The sequence below is a fragment of the Coturnix japonica genome, chromosome 7 (assembly GCF_054131305.1).
Source record: "Coturnix japonica strain WE chromosome 7, WE-NBRP24, whole genome shotgun sequence".
Taxonomy (NCBI): domain Eukaryota; kingdom Metazoa; phylum Chordata; class Aves; order Galliformes; family Phasianidae; genus Coturnix; species Coturnix japonica.
The window spans coordinates 33,231,718-33,248,259 of NC_140669.1; the positions used below are offsets into that span (position 1 = coordinate 33,231,718).

Genomic DNA, 16,542 nt, shown 5'->3' on the forward strand with positions numbered 1-16,542 from the left:
CTCCGCGGCCGCCCGGCCCCGCGCACGCGCCATCCGGCCGAGGCGGGCCGAGCGGGCGGAGCTCCGGCGCCATGAGCGTGCAGATCCGCATCGCGCAGCGCGCCGTTCCTCTGCGCCGCGTTCCGCTCCGTCGCGCCGTCTGCGCGCTGCGGGCCGCGCTGGGCGCCGAGCGCTTCGACGTGGCGCTGATCTGCGCCGGCGATGGGCTGATGAAGCGGCTGAACGGCGCGTACCGCCGGCGCAACGAGCCCACCGACGTGCTGTCCTTCCCCTACCACCGCGTGTCACCCGGCCAGCTGCCCCGGCCGCGCAGCCGCGACGAGTTCAACCTCGGGGACATCTTCCTGGGGGTGGAGTTCATCCAGCGGCACTGCCGCCGCCACGGGGAGGACTTGGACGCCGTGCTGACCGTGAGCCCTGCGCCGAGGAGGGGGATCGGGCGGCGGCTGTAGGACGCTTTGCGTTTTGCTGCTTGGTTTTTAGCTCTGGGAGGTGGAAGCACTGATCGGAGCTGATCGGTGTCTGGTTGGTAAAGCAGTGGGCCCAAGAGAACCTCAGGAGGTTCAGACTTCGCCTGGAGCGCTGCGCCCAGATGGAGAGTGCTCAGTACAGCAGAGACGTGGAGCTGTTAGAGCAAGTCCAGGGAAGGGCCATGCTCCGAGGGATGGAACACCTTCCCTAAGGGGACAGGCTGAGAGCTGGGGCTGTTCAGCATGGAGGAGGCTTCAGGCAGACCTGAGAACGGCCTTTTAATGTCTGACTGTAAGAAAGAAGGGGACAGACTCTTTAGCGGAGTCTGTTGTGACAAGACAAGGGGAAACAGCTCCAAACTTAAAGAGGGGAGATTTAAATTGGATGTAAGGAAAAGGTTTTGTTTGTTGTGTGGTGTTTTTCACAGTGATGGTAGTGAAGCCCTGGCTCACTCTCACATATACTCTCTGTACTTTCTTCCCTGCACAGGTGACTGCAGCCCATGGATTGTGTCACTTGCTTGGCTACCAGCACAACACAAAGGCAGAATGGCTTCAGGTACAACAGTGCCCTTGCTGTGGGAGGGTGCGTGGTGCCAAAACTGTACCAAAGATTTCCCTTTATCACATCTCATGGGAGGGAGTGGCCCCATGTCCTGCCCATCTCAGAATCACAGAACTGAAGGGACCTATGGAGAACCTGTAGCCCAACCTCCTGCTAAAGCAACCTCCCTACGTGAGGTTTCACAGAGAAGTGTTTGAGTATCTCCAGAGAAGGAGACTCCAGCACCTCTCTGCACAGCCTGTTCCAGGGCTCTGCCACCATCCTGGGCAGTCCTGACAAACTGGGTCGCGTGTTGGTTAGGTCACTCCGCTTGTCACACAGGTATTGTGTCCCTGCTCTGCTCTCTGGCCTGTGATATTCAGCAGCTGTTTCAGCCCCTGTGCACTTCTCCTATAGATGTACCAGAAGGAAGCGGAAATCCTGGAGGAGCTGAACCGGCTCACAGGCACCAGCCTCCGGCCTCTCACTGCTGGGCTCTTCTGAGGGAGGGGCTGAGCCACCACCAGACCACCCTGGACATGGTGGCACACCGCCCTGGCCTCCTCATGCTACTGCTGCTGGGTCTGGCCACCCTGGCCTTCCCACCACGTGCTGCTGCCCAGTCACTGCCCGCTGCCCTCCGTGCTGGCCATGCTGCCACCTCGCTGCCCGCCTCCGCTGCTGCACCACGCACACGGTGAGGAGCAGCCCCACCACACTGGCCCAGGCAGCGCTGTCTTCCTGGGTCTGAGCCCCCTCCTTCACTACCTCTGCTCAGACCATGGGTCTCCTTATATGGTGACCAACAGCACCATTAGGAAGTGATTTTGTGGGTATGTTAGAAGCCTTGTTCACCCTGTTGTTTTGTTTGGGTCGTGTTTGGGAGTCAGCATCGTCATAGCTGTCATGCTTTGGATGCTGCCTGGGGTCTCTTTCTGTCTGCCAGCACCAGTTCTGCCTTTCTGGTGGCCTTTTCTTGGTGGCAGAGAGCACTCACCTTTCCTGCCCTGTCCCTCTTCAGTGGGTCCTCCATGTCAGTATTTAAGCCACGAGAATTAGCCTGAATTACTTGTCAGTCATTTCACCCCCCTTGCTGCATACAGATTACTTTTCAGGGTGTGCAGGATGCTCAGGGTGTTCATTCGGTGTCACCTCTGAGTCCTCCCTTGCTACAGGAGAAGTCTGTGACACAGGCTGGTTGATGATGCCTGCCAAGAAGGCCTTCAACAAGCAGACAGCCCCTTGGGGCAATTCTTCCCATACCACTTGGGCACGCTGTGGTCTCCTTTGCCTGTGCAGCATGCACTGCTCAGCCTTCCCCCTTGTTCACTCCCTTCCATTGCCTGAGAACCACAGACTCGTGAAAAAGCAAGAATTTTCCTTGCAGCAGTAGAATTGCACCACATATACATGAAGTAAAATAACCTGTGTAATGAATTGCTTTGAATTCTTCCTGAGGTGATGATGTTGCTCTGTTCTCTCTAGGTATCTTCTGTATGATGTAAATCCTCCTGAAGGGTTCAACCTTCGCAGAGATGTCTATATTCGTATTGCTTCACTTATGAAGACTTTGCTGAAAAGCGAAAATTGGGTGTTAGTTCTGCCACCCTGGGGCCGTCTCTATCACTGGCAGAGCCCTGATATCCTTCAGGTCCGAATCCCTTGGTCTGAGTTCTTCGATCTCCCAAGCCTTAATAGGAACATCCCTGTCATTGAGTATGAGCAGTTCCTTGCAGGTAAAGTATGAAATAGTGTGTAATACACTTGGCTAAATCATGGAGTTAAATCATCTGTAGAAGTTTGTTTCCACATAATCTTTTATCCTTATGTATGTGAAATAAAAAAATGATACAGATGGCAGGAGGAAGAATGGGAAGAAAACTTCTGGGGGCAGCTTGTTCTAGAGCTCTGTCACTCTGACTGTAAAGAATTTCCTTCTCATGTTCAAATGGAATTGCCTGTCTTCTAGTTTATCCCACTGTGTCCCTTGTGTTGATGAGCACCATAGAAAAGAGCCTCGTGACACTCCCCCTTGAGATATTTATAAGTGTTAGTAAGATCCCCTTGGTATTTTCCTCTCCAGGCTGGACATCCCCAGCTCCCACAGCCTGTCCTCACCCAGGAGATGCTCCATGCCCTGACCATCTTTGTGGCCCACCTCCAGCAGTTCCCAGTCTGTCTTGAACTGGGGAGCCCAGAACTGGATGCAGTATTGTACATGTGGCCTCACCAGGGTAGAGCAGAGGGGACTATCACTTCCCTTGACCTGCTGGCCGTGCTCTCTGTAACGCACCCCATGACACCGTTGGCCCTCCTGCCCACAAGGGCACACTGCTGGTTCATGGCCAACCTGTTGTCCTTCAGGACACCCAGGTCCCTCCCTGCAGAGCTCCTCTCCAGCAGGTCAGCTCCCTAACCTGTACTGATGCATGCAGTTATTCCTCCCTGGGTCATACATAGCTGAGTAGGAGTAACGGGTTGTCACATCCCCTGGCCAGTGTTCAACTCACTCTGAACTTCCTTCCCTTTTATAGTAGGGAAAAGAAGGAACAGAGAGACTCATATTATTTCCAGTAGTTTTTTAACTGCAAATAATGCTAGTTTACACCTTTATCAGAATGATTATTTTCATGCCCATTAATACTTTTCTTTGCCTTCTGCTTAGAGTCGGGTGGGCCCTTTATTGAGCAGATTTATGTCCTGCAAGGCTACGAGGAAGGATGGAAAGAAGGAACATGGGAAGAAAAAATAGATGAGAGGCCTTGCATTGATCAGCTTATGTATTCCAAAGACAAGCATCAGTACTACAGGTAACATCTAACAGTCATTTCACTTGTCTTCTATACAGTGAGAAATTCACCCACTCTAATGGAACAGACTTATGGTTAATGACAGTGTTTGTGAGTCTCTGAATGCATTAGATTTGTTTTCTTTCTAAAACTTGATCAATATCAAAATGTAGTAGAAAATACAATTTTAGATAGTCATTGTGTCATAAAAATAGTAGAAAGGAACTGTCTGGTTTCTTTACCTTATATATTACCTTTCTAGGGTGCACTGCTGATTTGTTTCATTATGTGCATGGCATTAATTTGAAATACAAGCCTGTGAACCAAAGCCTCTTATTTTCTTTCAGGGGATGGTTCTGGGGTTATGAAGAAACACGAGGTCTGAATGTCTCCTGCTTGTCTGTTCAAGGATCTGCCTCTGTTGTAGCCCCCGTCCTTCTGAAGAATACCTCAGCACAGTGAGTTGCTTTGTGTTACTATGTATTGCTCTATGCCATGCCCACAAGCCCATTGCTAGGTGGGAAGAGCAGGGAGAACTTAAAGGCTGTGTCTCCTTGTTGTGATGTTTCATCACTAAGCTACCATTAAATTCGTTACAAAAGGAATTTATGCTCCAAAGATGCCTAACTGCAGTGCTAACAACTAAGAGGAAATAGCCTTGAGCTCTTCCTAATTCTCTCTCAGACTGTACTTGCCACCCTTTGTTTTCCTCTTTTTCCTTTATGCTTCAGTGTTGTGTTGAGAGGGAACAGCGTAAATAAAACATATCCCTACTGCTCACCTTGGATCAGAAGAGACAATGCCTGATCTCATTTGACATAAGTCCCCACTAGTATGAGCTGTGTTTATAGAGAACATGTTTTGTCTTTCTGTTCTGAAATGCAGAGATGCCACTAGAATGATCAGAGGAAAGGGAAACTCATATGGGAGATGAAGCATGCTTATGTTGTCCCAGTAGCAGAGCATTTCCAGACAGCCATGACCCTGTAGTAACTGCAGAAATGATAGCAAAGCAAAAGCAACTGGAGTACAGGGTAGAACAGGAAAAGGAAATAGTCACTGTCTATAAACACATCAGGGGAATAAATCTATAGGAGAACCACAAGGTTTGTAAGATGAAGTGTAGTTTTGCCATGAGAAAAAATACAAATAAATGTATGACATCAATACTTTTTAATTAGAAATGAGATGAAAGTTCCCCTCGGTGGAGCAGTGAGATCTGTAGTACCTTCTGTTGGGATCAGAGGTAGCAAAATCCTGTTCTTCAGCGGTGGTGGTGTTCTGTTTGTAGGGGTTAGGCTGCAATATTTGTCAGTGAAAGCGGGAATCTGTATAAAATAATCCATTAAAGTCTATGTATGTAGTCCTACAGTTAATTCTTTCATGGTACTTATGGTAGATCTGGTGTTGAGAAAAGTCAAGAGAAACGTTAGGAGTGATGCCTGAGTATTCCTAAGCTGCAGACAAGGTACTTTATCCACAAGGTTTGTATTTCTCAATCAGACGTGAGCAGGAGTAGCAACAAGCATAACAACAGTGCAAGTGCAGCTGTAGGCCACTGAAGGGGACCTACAGAAGAGCTGGGGAGGGACTTTTACAAGGGCATGTAGCAGCAAGGGAAAATAACTTTAAACTGGAAGAGGGTAGACTAGATATTAAGAAGAAATTCTTAACTGGTGGTGAGGTACTAGAACAGGTTGCTCAGAGAAGTTAAGGCTGGAGATGTTCAAGGCCGGGCTGGATGGGGCATGGAGCAATCAAGTGGAGAGTGTTCTTGCCTGTAGCAGGGGCTTGAAACTAGATGATCTCTAAGGTCCCTTCCAACCTAAACCTATGACCAGATTTCATTTGCCATTTTATTAGCCAGTCATCAAACCTCTAATTCTTCAGAGTCCTTCAAAGTCCTCCAAAGAGGCCTTTGCTGCTCTGAACAATTTAACTTGATCAGCAAGCTAATCACCCTGCTCTTTTAGGCTTTCTCTTTAGGAATGTGGTGAAGAGCAGATTCCTTCCACTTGTGGCCTGCTACAAAGAAAGCTGGACATCTATCCCCGTCTATAACCAGTTCTTTAATCTATGCAGTTTCCCGGCCTCCTGTGCCATAGTTGTTTTCTTAAAAAGCTTGGATGAACACTCTTAGGAAGTCCCAGTAGACAATATCAGTGAGACTTATCTTACTTGCATGCTTCATTATTTATTTGGAGTACTCTGTTCAGAAAACTGTAGAGCAATCCAATTTGGAAGGGACCCACAAGGATCATTGAGTCTAACTGCTAACTTCACACAAAGCTACCTAAAAAAATTAAACCCTCTGTCTGAGAATGTTGTCCTTGAGCTCTAGCAGCTTCAGGTCATGGCCACTGTCCTGGGCAACCTGTTCCATGCCTACAGGGTCTCTGGTCCTGTCTTTAGTAATAAAGAGCAGAGATCATGGAATCATCATAGATTTGTTTGAGTTGGAAGGAACCATAAAAGGCCATCTAGTCAAACTTCCCTGCAGTGAACACAGACATCTATAGCTGTATCAGGTGCAGCATGACCTTGAATGTCTCCAGAGTTGGGGTACCCACCACCTCACTGGGCAACCCATGCCAGTGCTTCACTACCCTCATTGTAAAAACAACTTTTTTCTTATTTCTAATTTAAATCTCTCTGCTTTAAGTTTGAAGCCATTTCCCCTCATATTATTACAACAGACTCTACTGAAGAGCCCAAGGGACCTCAGCCACTCCTCACACATGCTGCCCTCCAGACCCTTTTGCAGCCCTCCTATGTTTGTTCTCCTACATCTCTATGTCCTTCTTTTACTGTGGCATCCAACCTGCCCCCTGTGCTTGAGGTGAGGCCACACCAGGGACAATCCCTTCCTTCTCCCAGCTGGCAGTGCTGGGTCTGGTGCACCTCAGTGTATGGTTGGCCCTTCTGGCTGCCAGGGCACACTGTTGGCTCGTGTTCAACTCACTGTCAGCCAGAAACCCCAGACCCCTTTCCAGAGGGCTGCTCTCTAGCCTGTCCTCTCCAAGTCTGCACATATCTGCAGGCTTGTTGTGTCCAAAGTGCATATTCTCTAATTCAGAGGTTCATTTTCACCAATTTATTTTATCTAGGCATCCATTCCATGGTTTTGTAATAGCTACTATGTTGTTCAGTACTGACTGCGTTGCATCCCAGACTTCTCCAAAGTGCTTTTTCAGAAGTTAACATCAGATATGCCTCATTGCAGGCTTCTGATAATAATGCAGTTTATTCAAGAAGTTGCATATCAGAATTTTAGGCACTGCTGCATCACCCTTGGTTGAATGGCTTGGCCATACATCAGTTCACTTGTCCTAGCTGTCCTGTATCTATACGTTCCCTATGGACACGATGGTTCTAAGTGTCGTCTGACAAGTTTGGTATGAAAAGAAGTTCCCACATGGGATCTTCCCAGCTACTCCACCTCCCACATGGGTACCAAAAAATTACACTTTCTGTTTCTCTTAAGATGTTATCATATCTAAATGATTGTTAAGCTTTTCGTTTTCTTGTACTTTGTATTGGAGGGAAGGCTTTTCATTTAACTGAAGCCTTTTATTTCTTGTTGCTAAAATTCTTTTATAGCTTTCCTTACATGTTGGGTTCTGTTTTGAGTTCCTGGTATACAAAGAACTTACAGAAGACATTGGCTGTTTTCATGTCAGTGAAAAACAAAATCAATTTAAAATTTCTGCTTTTTTTTACTAATACGCTTTTCTAGCATCTGTATATTCTTAAATCCATTTGTTTACTGTAGGATGCTTTGTTACTTACGTGGAAACCACCTTCTCTGGTTTTTCTCTTGTGAACACTAAGAAGCTCTAATCTGCTGTCTCTGGTTGCCTTATCACAACTTACTTTCTCCCCTTTGGATCATTCTCCGTGTTTGCAATCCTATTTCTACAATAGCAGCTACTCTGAGGACTGTACAAGGGATTTGTTATTGCTTGCTTGTGTTTAATTACCACACTGAAGAGTAACATTTATTAAGGAAGGGAGTCGAAACATACAACACCATTATTCTATTCTATCCTCAGCAGGCTCTGGGTTGCAATTTGCTTTACAGGTCACAGATGTATCCCTTATTCCCCATGCTCTATTCCCAAGTAGATCATAGGCTGTGCACCTGTATAAAGAAACATCATAATATGAATTCTGTTCCTAAGGGAACTACACTGAGTTTTACAATTTTTAATAGGTCAGTGATGTTGGACAGAGCTGAAAACCTTCTTCATGACCACTATGGAGGGAAAGATTATTGGAATGTGAGTATTCTGCAGTTAGCTTCTCTAGCTTTTCTACTTGGTTTTGGTTAAAAAAGAAAAAGTTGGTGACCAATACCTGCTTCTGTTTTGCTTTGGATTTTTTTTCTTGAAAGTAACTTATTTTTTAGCAGCGTTTGCTAAAGTTGGTCTTCAGGCTGCTGTGGATTAATGTGATTAATGTGTCTTCATGTTTTAGTAGAAGTTCAGCCATTGGAAAATAGAAAAGATGTGCTTGATATGATTTGAATTTTAAAGAGGAAGTGGTTTTTTCTCATGATGTTATGAAACCAGTTGTGTAGATCACCAGCATTTTCCTCTAAACCATGTCCCTCAGTACAGCATCTAAATGTTTCTTGAATACCTTCAGGGATGACGACTCCACCACCTCCCTGGGCAGCCTGTTGCAGTAACTGGTCACTCTCAGAGAAGAATTTTTTCGTAACGCCCAGTCTGAATCTCCTCTGGCCATTCTCTCTAGTTCTACAGCTGTTACCCAGGAAAAGAGGTTGACTCCCACCTCACCACAGCCTCCTTTCAGGCAGTTGTAGAGAGCAACACTCTGAGCCTCCTCTTCTCCACACTGAACAACCACAGTTCCCTCAGCTGTGCTCCAGACCATCACAGTTTTGTTGCCTTTCCCTGAACATGCTCCAGGGCCTCAGTGTCTCCCTTGCAGTGAGGGACCCAACACTGAGCACAGTACTTGAGGTGCAGCCTCACCAGAGCTATGTACAGAGGGATGATCACTACCCTGCTCAGGCTGGCAGCACTATTTGTGACACAAGCTAGGGAGCTGTTGGCTCTCTTGGTCATCAGGGCACACTGCTGGCTCACATTCAGCTGAGTGTTGACCAGCACCCCCAAGTCCATTTCCTCCATGCAGTTTTCCAGCCACTCTGCCCCAACCCTGTAGCATTACCTGGGGTTGTTTTGGCCAAAGTGCAGCACCCAGCACTTGGTCTTGTTGAACCTCATCCCATTGGCCTCAGCCCAGTAATCCAGCCTGTCCAGATCCCTCTGTAGGGCCTTGCTATCCTTCAGCAGATCAGTATTTCCCTACAACTTGGTATCATCTGCAAACTTACTGACCATGCACTCTCTTCATGAATAGAATCATAGAATTACTCAGGTTGGAAAAGACCTCAAAGATCATTAAGTCCAACTGCAGCCTAACCATAGTACCCTAACTCTTAACAACCCTTTGCTAAATCATACCACATCCAAACGGCTCTTAAACACATCCAGGGACAGTGACTCAACCAGCTCCCTGGGGAGGCTGTTCCAATGTTTAACTACCCTTTCAGTGAAGAAGTGTTTCTTAATGTCCAACCTAAATAAATAAAGATACTAAACATGGCTGACCACAGTATTGACTGAGAAACACCATTCTGAGAAACAGCTGGATTTATCTCTGTTCACCACCACTCTCTGAGCCTGGCCTTCCAGCCAGTTCTTTACCCAGCCAAGAGTACACCTGTCTAAACCACAGGCTGCCAGCTTTTCCAGGAGAGACAGAGTCAAAGGCTCCCCTGAAGCGAAGGTAGACTACATTCACAGCCTTTCCCTCATCCACAGGGCCATCAGAAGATCGAACTGGTCAAGTAGGACCTGCCTTTCATGAACCCACGCTGGTTGGTCTTGGTCCCGTGGTCATCCTGCATGTGCTGTGTGACTGCACTCAAGCTGATCTGTTCAATAGCCTTCCCTGACACTGAGGTCAGGCTGACTGGCCTTTAGCTCCCTGGATTCTCCTACTGTCTCTTCTTGTATATGACTGTCACACTGTCAAGTCTCCAGTCACCTGGGACTTACCCATCTTCCTGGACTGCTGACAGTGAGAAGAGGCTTGGCAGTCACTTCCACCAGCTCCCTCAGCACCCTTGGGTGGACCTCATTTGGCTACATGGATTTATATCATTCCACAAGGAGGTCACTAACTCCTGGACTTTGGGGGGGTTTAATTCTGCTCCCCATCCTAGACTTCTAGGTCAGATAGCAGAGTACCCTAAAAAAAAACTGGTCTCAACAACTTTCTCCAAGGATAGCTTAGCAAAATACAGTATTTTTGTATTTGGTTTTACCACAGTAGGGGGATGACCTCAGAGAATTAGATCATCTGTACTGTTCATTTGATTTGTGTTCACAAAGAGCACATAACTGGTACAGATTTTGTTTTCTCAGCATTAAAACCACAGAAAGATTTAGGCTGGGATGTGCCCAGTTGGCTCTGCTTTGACAGTTGCACTCTAGAACTAGATCTGATTGTTCTGGGCTGTTTCCTGTTGAGGGTGGAAGGTCCCCATGGCTGGAAATCTGTCACCCCATCCACAACTTCACTGCTCTTGACCATAAGAATTGTTTTACCTTGTGTCCAAACTGAAGTTGCCTTGCAGCAGTTTGGGCCCATGGTCTCTTGCCATTTTCAGTGCACCTCTGAGTCGGATCTCTGTTGTTTCTTGCTTTCCTGATGAAAAGGAAAAAGAAGCAAAACTTAGAGGTAGTTAGAAAGGACAATATCATACCTGCAAATGTAATGTAATAGAATAACCAAATACAGAGAGCATCCACTTTATAAAGAGTGTCAGTGGAGGTTCATGCATTCATGTGTTCTCTTTTGGATATGCCTTTGCAAAATGAGCATTCATCCAGAATGTCTGCTGTCAGAGGAATGCTTTGTGCCCAGAAAAAACCTGTTTGGCACTTAGGCAGTATGCGTGACATGACATGACAGCTGCACAGCATATAAAGATGAAGTTTAGAAGTGTTTGATATAGGCATGCATTCGAGGCTGTTTGTTGTTCTCCACAGTGCATTGTACTGCCATGGGTTGTGTATGCACATTTCTGCTGCATTTTTGAGTATAGCATCTTCATCACATCTAGGGTAAGGTACCTAATGTCTCTACTGAACAGAATCACATTGTGTTGACATAATACAGAAAGAAGGAGAAAGTCTATCCCTGAACTATAGCATGAGTCTTCTGCAGCAGAGAGTATGTACATCCTCCCTTATTATGAATGTTTTGCTAGAAGATTTGAGGTGAGATTAGAAGGCCAGTGTTGATCTCCTTAAGGATGCTAGAAGAGTATCCTGAGAGCTCTTGTACGTGAAGCTATCTGCACTTAGTCATTTTAAGCTCTCTCGTTTTCTGATTCAGCACCTGCTCTTATTTCAACAGACCCGTCGTAGTATGGTATTTGCTAAACATCTCCGTGTAGCAGGAGATGAGTTTAGAAACAAGTACCTTCAATCCACAGACGAGGCAGACAGGACTCATTACAATGAGGACTGGACACAAATGAAGGTAAAATTATAAGAGTTTCCCGAAATAGATGGGATAAATCGCTTTTATTTGCTGTACACAGCAGGGAATATTGGAAGATATGCATGAATCTCACTCTCGCTGCTCAGATCACAGTGGACATACATGTTAATACTCTCCCTTCTGTGTGACATGAGCTACTGGAAGGCATTGAGATGCAACTGGCTGATCTGGCTGTTAGATTTCTGTTACCCTCATTTCACCAAAGGAAACTTAGATCTCTTCTTGTGTTTAGCATTATCTTGGGTTGTAAAGTTCAGCTGCAAACTGCCAGCTGTGGGTTTGGTCAAGGAGAGCATTTTTTGCTTACAAAGATTTTGCATCCTAATTTGTCTTGTATGACGCAGGCCTCCAAAAATCAACATGCTACAAATCCATACCTTAAAATTACTTTCTTTAGCTCTCAGTGCCTTATCCAGAGATTATGCTTTAAAGTTCCCAGGCTTTTACAGTGTGAATGAATAATGGCACTCTTAAGTTCTAAAATGTATTGATCTTTCTCTCTTAGGTTAAGATGGGCACAGCTCTAGGTGGTCCATACCTTGGGGTTCATCTCAGAAGGAAGGATTTCATCTGGGGTCACAGAGAAGATGTGCCTTCCCTGCACGGAGCAGCAAAGAAAATCCACAGCCTCTTGAAAACACATAAACTTGAAAAAGTTTTCATAGCCACTGATGCTGTTGAGGATGGTAGGGAGATAATGATCATTTTGAGAATGAGCACAGCACTGTTTTGTTTTTATATCCTCATATGCCTCCATCATTAAACATGAACAGGATTGGACAGCTAGCTGTTTCCTTCAAGCATCTGTAGTTGGTATCTGTAATGCAAGGGAAAGCACAACATTGACAGCAGAGCAACAGGATCCCAGGCTGCAGTGAGTGAGAATTTGCACAAACACAACAGTAGACACAGAAATAAGGGAAAGAAGCTACTTACCTTGAGAAAGCCCCAGGTATACCAGGATCTCCAGAGAGATGCCTTGACCTCCAGTGCCAAGCCTTAAATAAGGTCTGGGAATGGGTGGATCCGAGCTCCAGGTGCATTTCATGCTCCTAAGCTCCCCTGAGTTGGCCTTGCTTTTCTACTAGGTGCACTGTCACTGCTTCAAGCTGTGACTTCTCATTTCCATTACAGTGTCAAAACATTTATTAGGCATTACTCACAGGAACTCTGACAGTCTCTACAATGGGAATTCAGAATCACAGAATAGCTCATTACAGCATCACTGTAGAAGTGAGAAGGAGGCTAGTAGCTGTGTCCATTATACCTCATGCAGGTTTCCTTGACCTGCAAGATCTGCCCACCTTTCACCATGTCTGCCTTATTGGCTGCAGCCCTTGCTTACTATACTCTAATGTTTGTCAAATGTGCTGTACAGTTTGTCAGATGATTTTGGATTTGCTTGCTTTATAACTGTCCACCCAGAGTTTCTTTAAACACTAGCATTTTATGACAGCAGCAGATGGCACTTATTAACATAAGTGTTTGTTTTTCCTTGTTTCAGAGATTGCATTGCTCAAGAAACTGGTGCCTGAGATGGTGAGGTTTGAGCCTACCTGGGAGGAGCTAGAACTGTACAAAGATGGGGGATTGGCTGTGATTGACCAGTGGATCTGTGCACATGCTAGGTAGTAAATTTGATTTTCTTTGGGCCTAATTTTACTGTCACAAACCTGAATATTGTTTTTGACCCAGATACAGTTGTTCACAAATCTCTTACTAAAATTCATGGGACTGAACTCTGTTACTTGTGCTTGAAAAACAAATTAGCTTCAGAAACCCATTCTGATTTTTTCCACAGGTATTTTATAGGCACCTCAGTTTCAACATTTTCCTTCCGGATTCATGAGGAAAGAGAGATCTTGGGATTTGATCCAAAAACAACTTACAATCGATTTTGTGGTGAAAAAGAGAGAAACTGTGAGCAGCCAACTCACTGGAAAATTGTATACTAGTATACAGAGAAATCCAAGGACTTTATACTGGCGAGCTCAAAAGAAAAAGGAAAGTCTATGGGGAAGAACATCCTGTCAGTGAAACTAGAACTCAGTCCTCAACTTTCTTCTATGATTCTTGCTGTTTACTTGCTTTGGAACACAAGCAATATTTAACCTCTTATTCAGGCTCTGATGGGAGCAAAGAAAATGAAGTTAGCCTTGGATTCAGTTCTCAGTGTAACTGTGGTGACAGGACAATACTGGACACTGCACTGGAAATTGGAAAGGCAAAGCTTTGCTCTGAAATCGTGAGTTAAGTCAAAGTTCTCTTTGAGGAGGACATCAAAGTTTAACATCTACAGGTATAAATAGCTGTAGTCTGCACTGCATTTCTGTCTTTACCTGGTTATTTTTCATTCAGCTCATTGCTTGCCTCTGATTGCAGAAACTACAGCTCATCTACACTATGTGAGTTGCAGATTGTGCATAAACTCTGCAATTTCCTAGGAAGATCTTCCCTTTTCAGACAGCAATTTGTCGGCACTCAAGTTTTTTTATGCAATCAGTACTCAGTAATAATTCTCTGTGAGAACCAGCTGCTTTTCCTAGCAATCTCAGTGGACCTGCACTAAGAGAGGCACCAAGATTGGGTTTGGATGGTGGTGAAAGAAACAAAGGAAGGTCTTCCTCATCCTTCACAGGGTCAGTGCAGTCTGACTGATGTACATACCTTCTGGGTATTACTCAGATGTTCAACTAACAGAGACTAGTTACCATGCACAGTCACTACACTGTGATGCTTTGCTAGGGAATGTACTGAAAGGCCTTTTGTGTTTCCATGTCAGTTAAATGGATTGTCCCACTAGTTCATCAAAGGAATTTTTCCTGCATTTCTGCTGTCATTTTTCAAACGGTAACAAAGTGAGGAAAATAACAGATAATAAAGGTCATTGGATCTCAAAATGATGTTTATAGGGAAAGCAGGAATCTTGTAGATAGCACTGAAAGAAACCTCAGAAAGAGGATTCAAGAGGTGAGGCAGGCACTTTTCCTAAATCCAGTTTTACTGGATTGTTGCTCCTCTGTTAGTGGACCTTTCACTTACTTTTTCCTTTGGTTTCAATAGGAGTATAGATATGGTCCTTACACGGCGTGCACTGGGTGTTTCATAGGTGCTTCCAGACAGTGAGATTGCTTTCATCTGTGCAATTGCAGTGAGAGCCACAAAGACATCTCAGACAGCAGTGGCTGCAGCTCTCCTGTTTTTACCAGTTGTTTATTTTATCTCTGTGCAGCAGCTGACTCTCACTTGTTACTAAGTGAGGAACTAAGCATTTCAAAGCAGTGCCTTTGCCCATGAAGCTAAGTGTTCTCATTTAGCCTGCATGCCATGTAAAGCAGTAGTGGCATTTTATATATGAGTACCTCAGTTCCTTAAAAAAAATAAAAAGCTTTCTAGCACCACTGTGTGTTTTGTCCATTCTTACTACTTCCTAACTGTGCATTTCACATTTGCAAGACCTGTTGAATTAGCAATGGACTCCAACATAGGAAAAAAAGTGACAGCAGTGGTTTAAATGGAGGAATTTCCTTGTTTCATAGGTCTACAAGGTCTTGAGACCCATCTCTTTCTTGTCTTTGCAGTTAGAATACATATTTATACAGACACAAACATGTACACATATACACACACAATAGTCTGTGTACCATGACCCCATGGCTTCTCTTTGCAACCTGTACTGATATATCTACTTCTACTATAAGCTGCCCTGTGATTCTTTGTTGTCTTCTGCCTCTGCCTGCAGCCTTCTGTGTGAAAGAGTAACTAACTAAACAGAGCAAAACTTGTTTTTCCATTGCAATGGAAGCTTAGTCAGATGGTACGTATTCTTGGCAGTAATACTGCTAATATTCCATTTTTACAGTAGTTAGACTTGCAGATTGAGTTCTCTCTGTCTTGGAAAGCTGACCTGTCCTTGGCTCAGCAGTGTTTTCCTACAATATGCAACTCACATCACACATGAGTTTCACCCAGTTTTAAATCTAAAGGCACACACCTGATATCCCCAACCTTTTGCATCACCCACTCAGGTCCTTGGGCAAAGACAATCCCAGAAACAGGTTTGTCTTTTCCCAAGGATGGAGCAACTCACATTGCCTTCCCCACCTACTTCCCTGCATGCACTTTGGAGACTTAATCTCCTCCCAAAGTTTCTAAGTCTGAGTAGGTCCAGGATGGTTGTCTTCTGGTGAAAATTCTGCCAGTGGCTTCTGCTAAATTTGCATCCCAGAGTTTCCATGCCCTAGCACCCAACACCCTCAGTATAAGCAGTCCATTATAGCTCTCAGCCCTTCCAGAAGCTTATGGGTAGCCATGACTTGCCACAGTGCAGCAGCACAAATGAGTCATCACCGCCTGGGCCGAAAATATTGATGTCAAACTATGATATATTGGTGCTCACATACCCACCACTGAAGAACATCAGAATAATGAGCAAGTGCAATGAGCAATAAAGACCAGGCTTTAAAAACTGATGTGGATCTAGTGTATCTGGACTGGGAACATGAGAGTGAGCTGTCTGTAGCTTGATGGGCCCATGAAACATCAGAATTTGTCAGACCTTTCTTGTCATTGTCCTACGTCTGCATGTGATACTTGTACTACACTTGTAGTGCAACAAAGGGAAGGGTCTGGAGTCTCCAGATGATGAATTCAGCTGGTTTGTTCAGCTTTAAGGAGGCTGAGGTGTGACCTCATCACAGCTTTCTCCTAAGCGGGAGCGAAGGGAGAGATGCTGATCTGCTCTCACAACTGACCACTGATGGGACTCAAGGGAACACCATGAAGCAGCACCAGCGGGGGAGTTCAGGTTGGATATCAATAAAAAGTTACTCACCAGAAGGTGGTTGGGAAGTGGAACAGCCTCCCCAGCAATGCGGTCATGGCATCAAACCTGACAGAGTTCAGGAAACATATATGCTCTTAGGCATAAGGTTTATTTTTTAGGTAGGCCTCTGTGGAGCATTGAGTTGGACTTGATGTTCATTGGGGGTGCCATCCAACTCAGGATGTTCTATGGTTCTACGACTCTGTGTTGCCTTTAGACCTGGAAGTGTTTAGGTATAAAAATTTATACTTTTATATACAATGCAAAAATATATATGCAAAATGTACAGTGTAATGTATATATATGGTT

The 16,542-nt window shown here is 45.1% G+C and overlaps 2 protein-coding genes and 1 long non-coding RNA gene across 5 annotated transcripts; 2 read left to right on the forward strand and 1 right to left on the reverse strand.

Moving 5' to 3' along the window:
- The first annotated feature begins 57 nt into the window (after positions 1-57).
- On the forward strand, positions 58-14,806 carry YBEY (ybeY metalloendoribonuclease). 3 transcript variants are annotated; one of them, XM_015867701.3, is made up of 11 exons: positions 58-410; positions 961-1,029; positions 1,432-1,711; positions 2,500-2,750; positions 3,680-3,824; positions 4,151-4,261; positions 8,017-8,083; positions 11,262-11,387; positions 11,914-12,094; positions 12,913-13,036; positions 13,210-14,806. In XM_015867701.3, the coding sequence occupies exons 1-3, from the start codon at positions 72-74 to the stop codon at positions 1,516-1,518; spliced, it is 495 nt and encodes a 164-aa protein (XP_015723187.2). In that variant the 5' UTR covers positions 58-71; the 3' UTR covers positions 1,519-1,711; positions 2,500-2,750; positions 3,680-3,824; positions 4,151-4,261; positions 8,017-8,083; positions 11,262-11,387; positions 11,914-12,094; positions 12,913-13,036; positions 13,210-14,806. The 3 variants fall into 3 exon arrangements, with proteins under 3 accessions (XP_015723187.2, XP_032301959.2, XP_085409858.1); XM_032446068.2 differs by lacking the exon at positions 11,262-11,387; XM_085553732.1 differs by lacking the exons at positions 2,500-2,750; positions 3,680-3,824; positions 4,151-4,261; ... (3 more) ...; positions 12,913-13,036; positions 13,210-14,806 and having other exon boundaries at positions 58-448; positions 1,432-1,502.
- Positions 1,554-14,806, forward strand: POFUT2 (protein O-fucosyltransferase 2). Its single transcript, XM_085553731.1, has 9 exons — positions 1,554-1,711; positions 2,500-2,750; positions 3,680-3,824; positions 4,151-4,261; positions 8,017-8,083; positions 11,262-11,387; positions 11,914-12,094; positions 12,913-13,036; positions 13,210-14,806. Exons 1-9 carry the CDS (start codon positions 1,554-1,556, stop codon positions 13,361-13,363), a joined length of 1,317 nt encoding a protein of 438 aa, XP_085409857.1. The 3' UTR covers positions 13,364-14,806.
- LOC146760166 (uncharacterized) lies at positions 7,775-10,595 on the reverse strand. The gene is made up of 2 exons (XR_014948445.1): positions 10,448-10,595; positions 7,775-7,944 (listed from the first exon to the last, which is right to left on the reverse strand). It is a non-coding gene; the product is annotated as an uncharacterized LOC146760166 (long non-coding RNA).
- Positions 14,807-16,542: the final 1,736 nt, after the last annotated feature.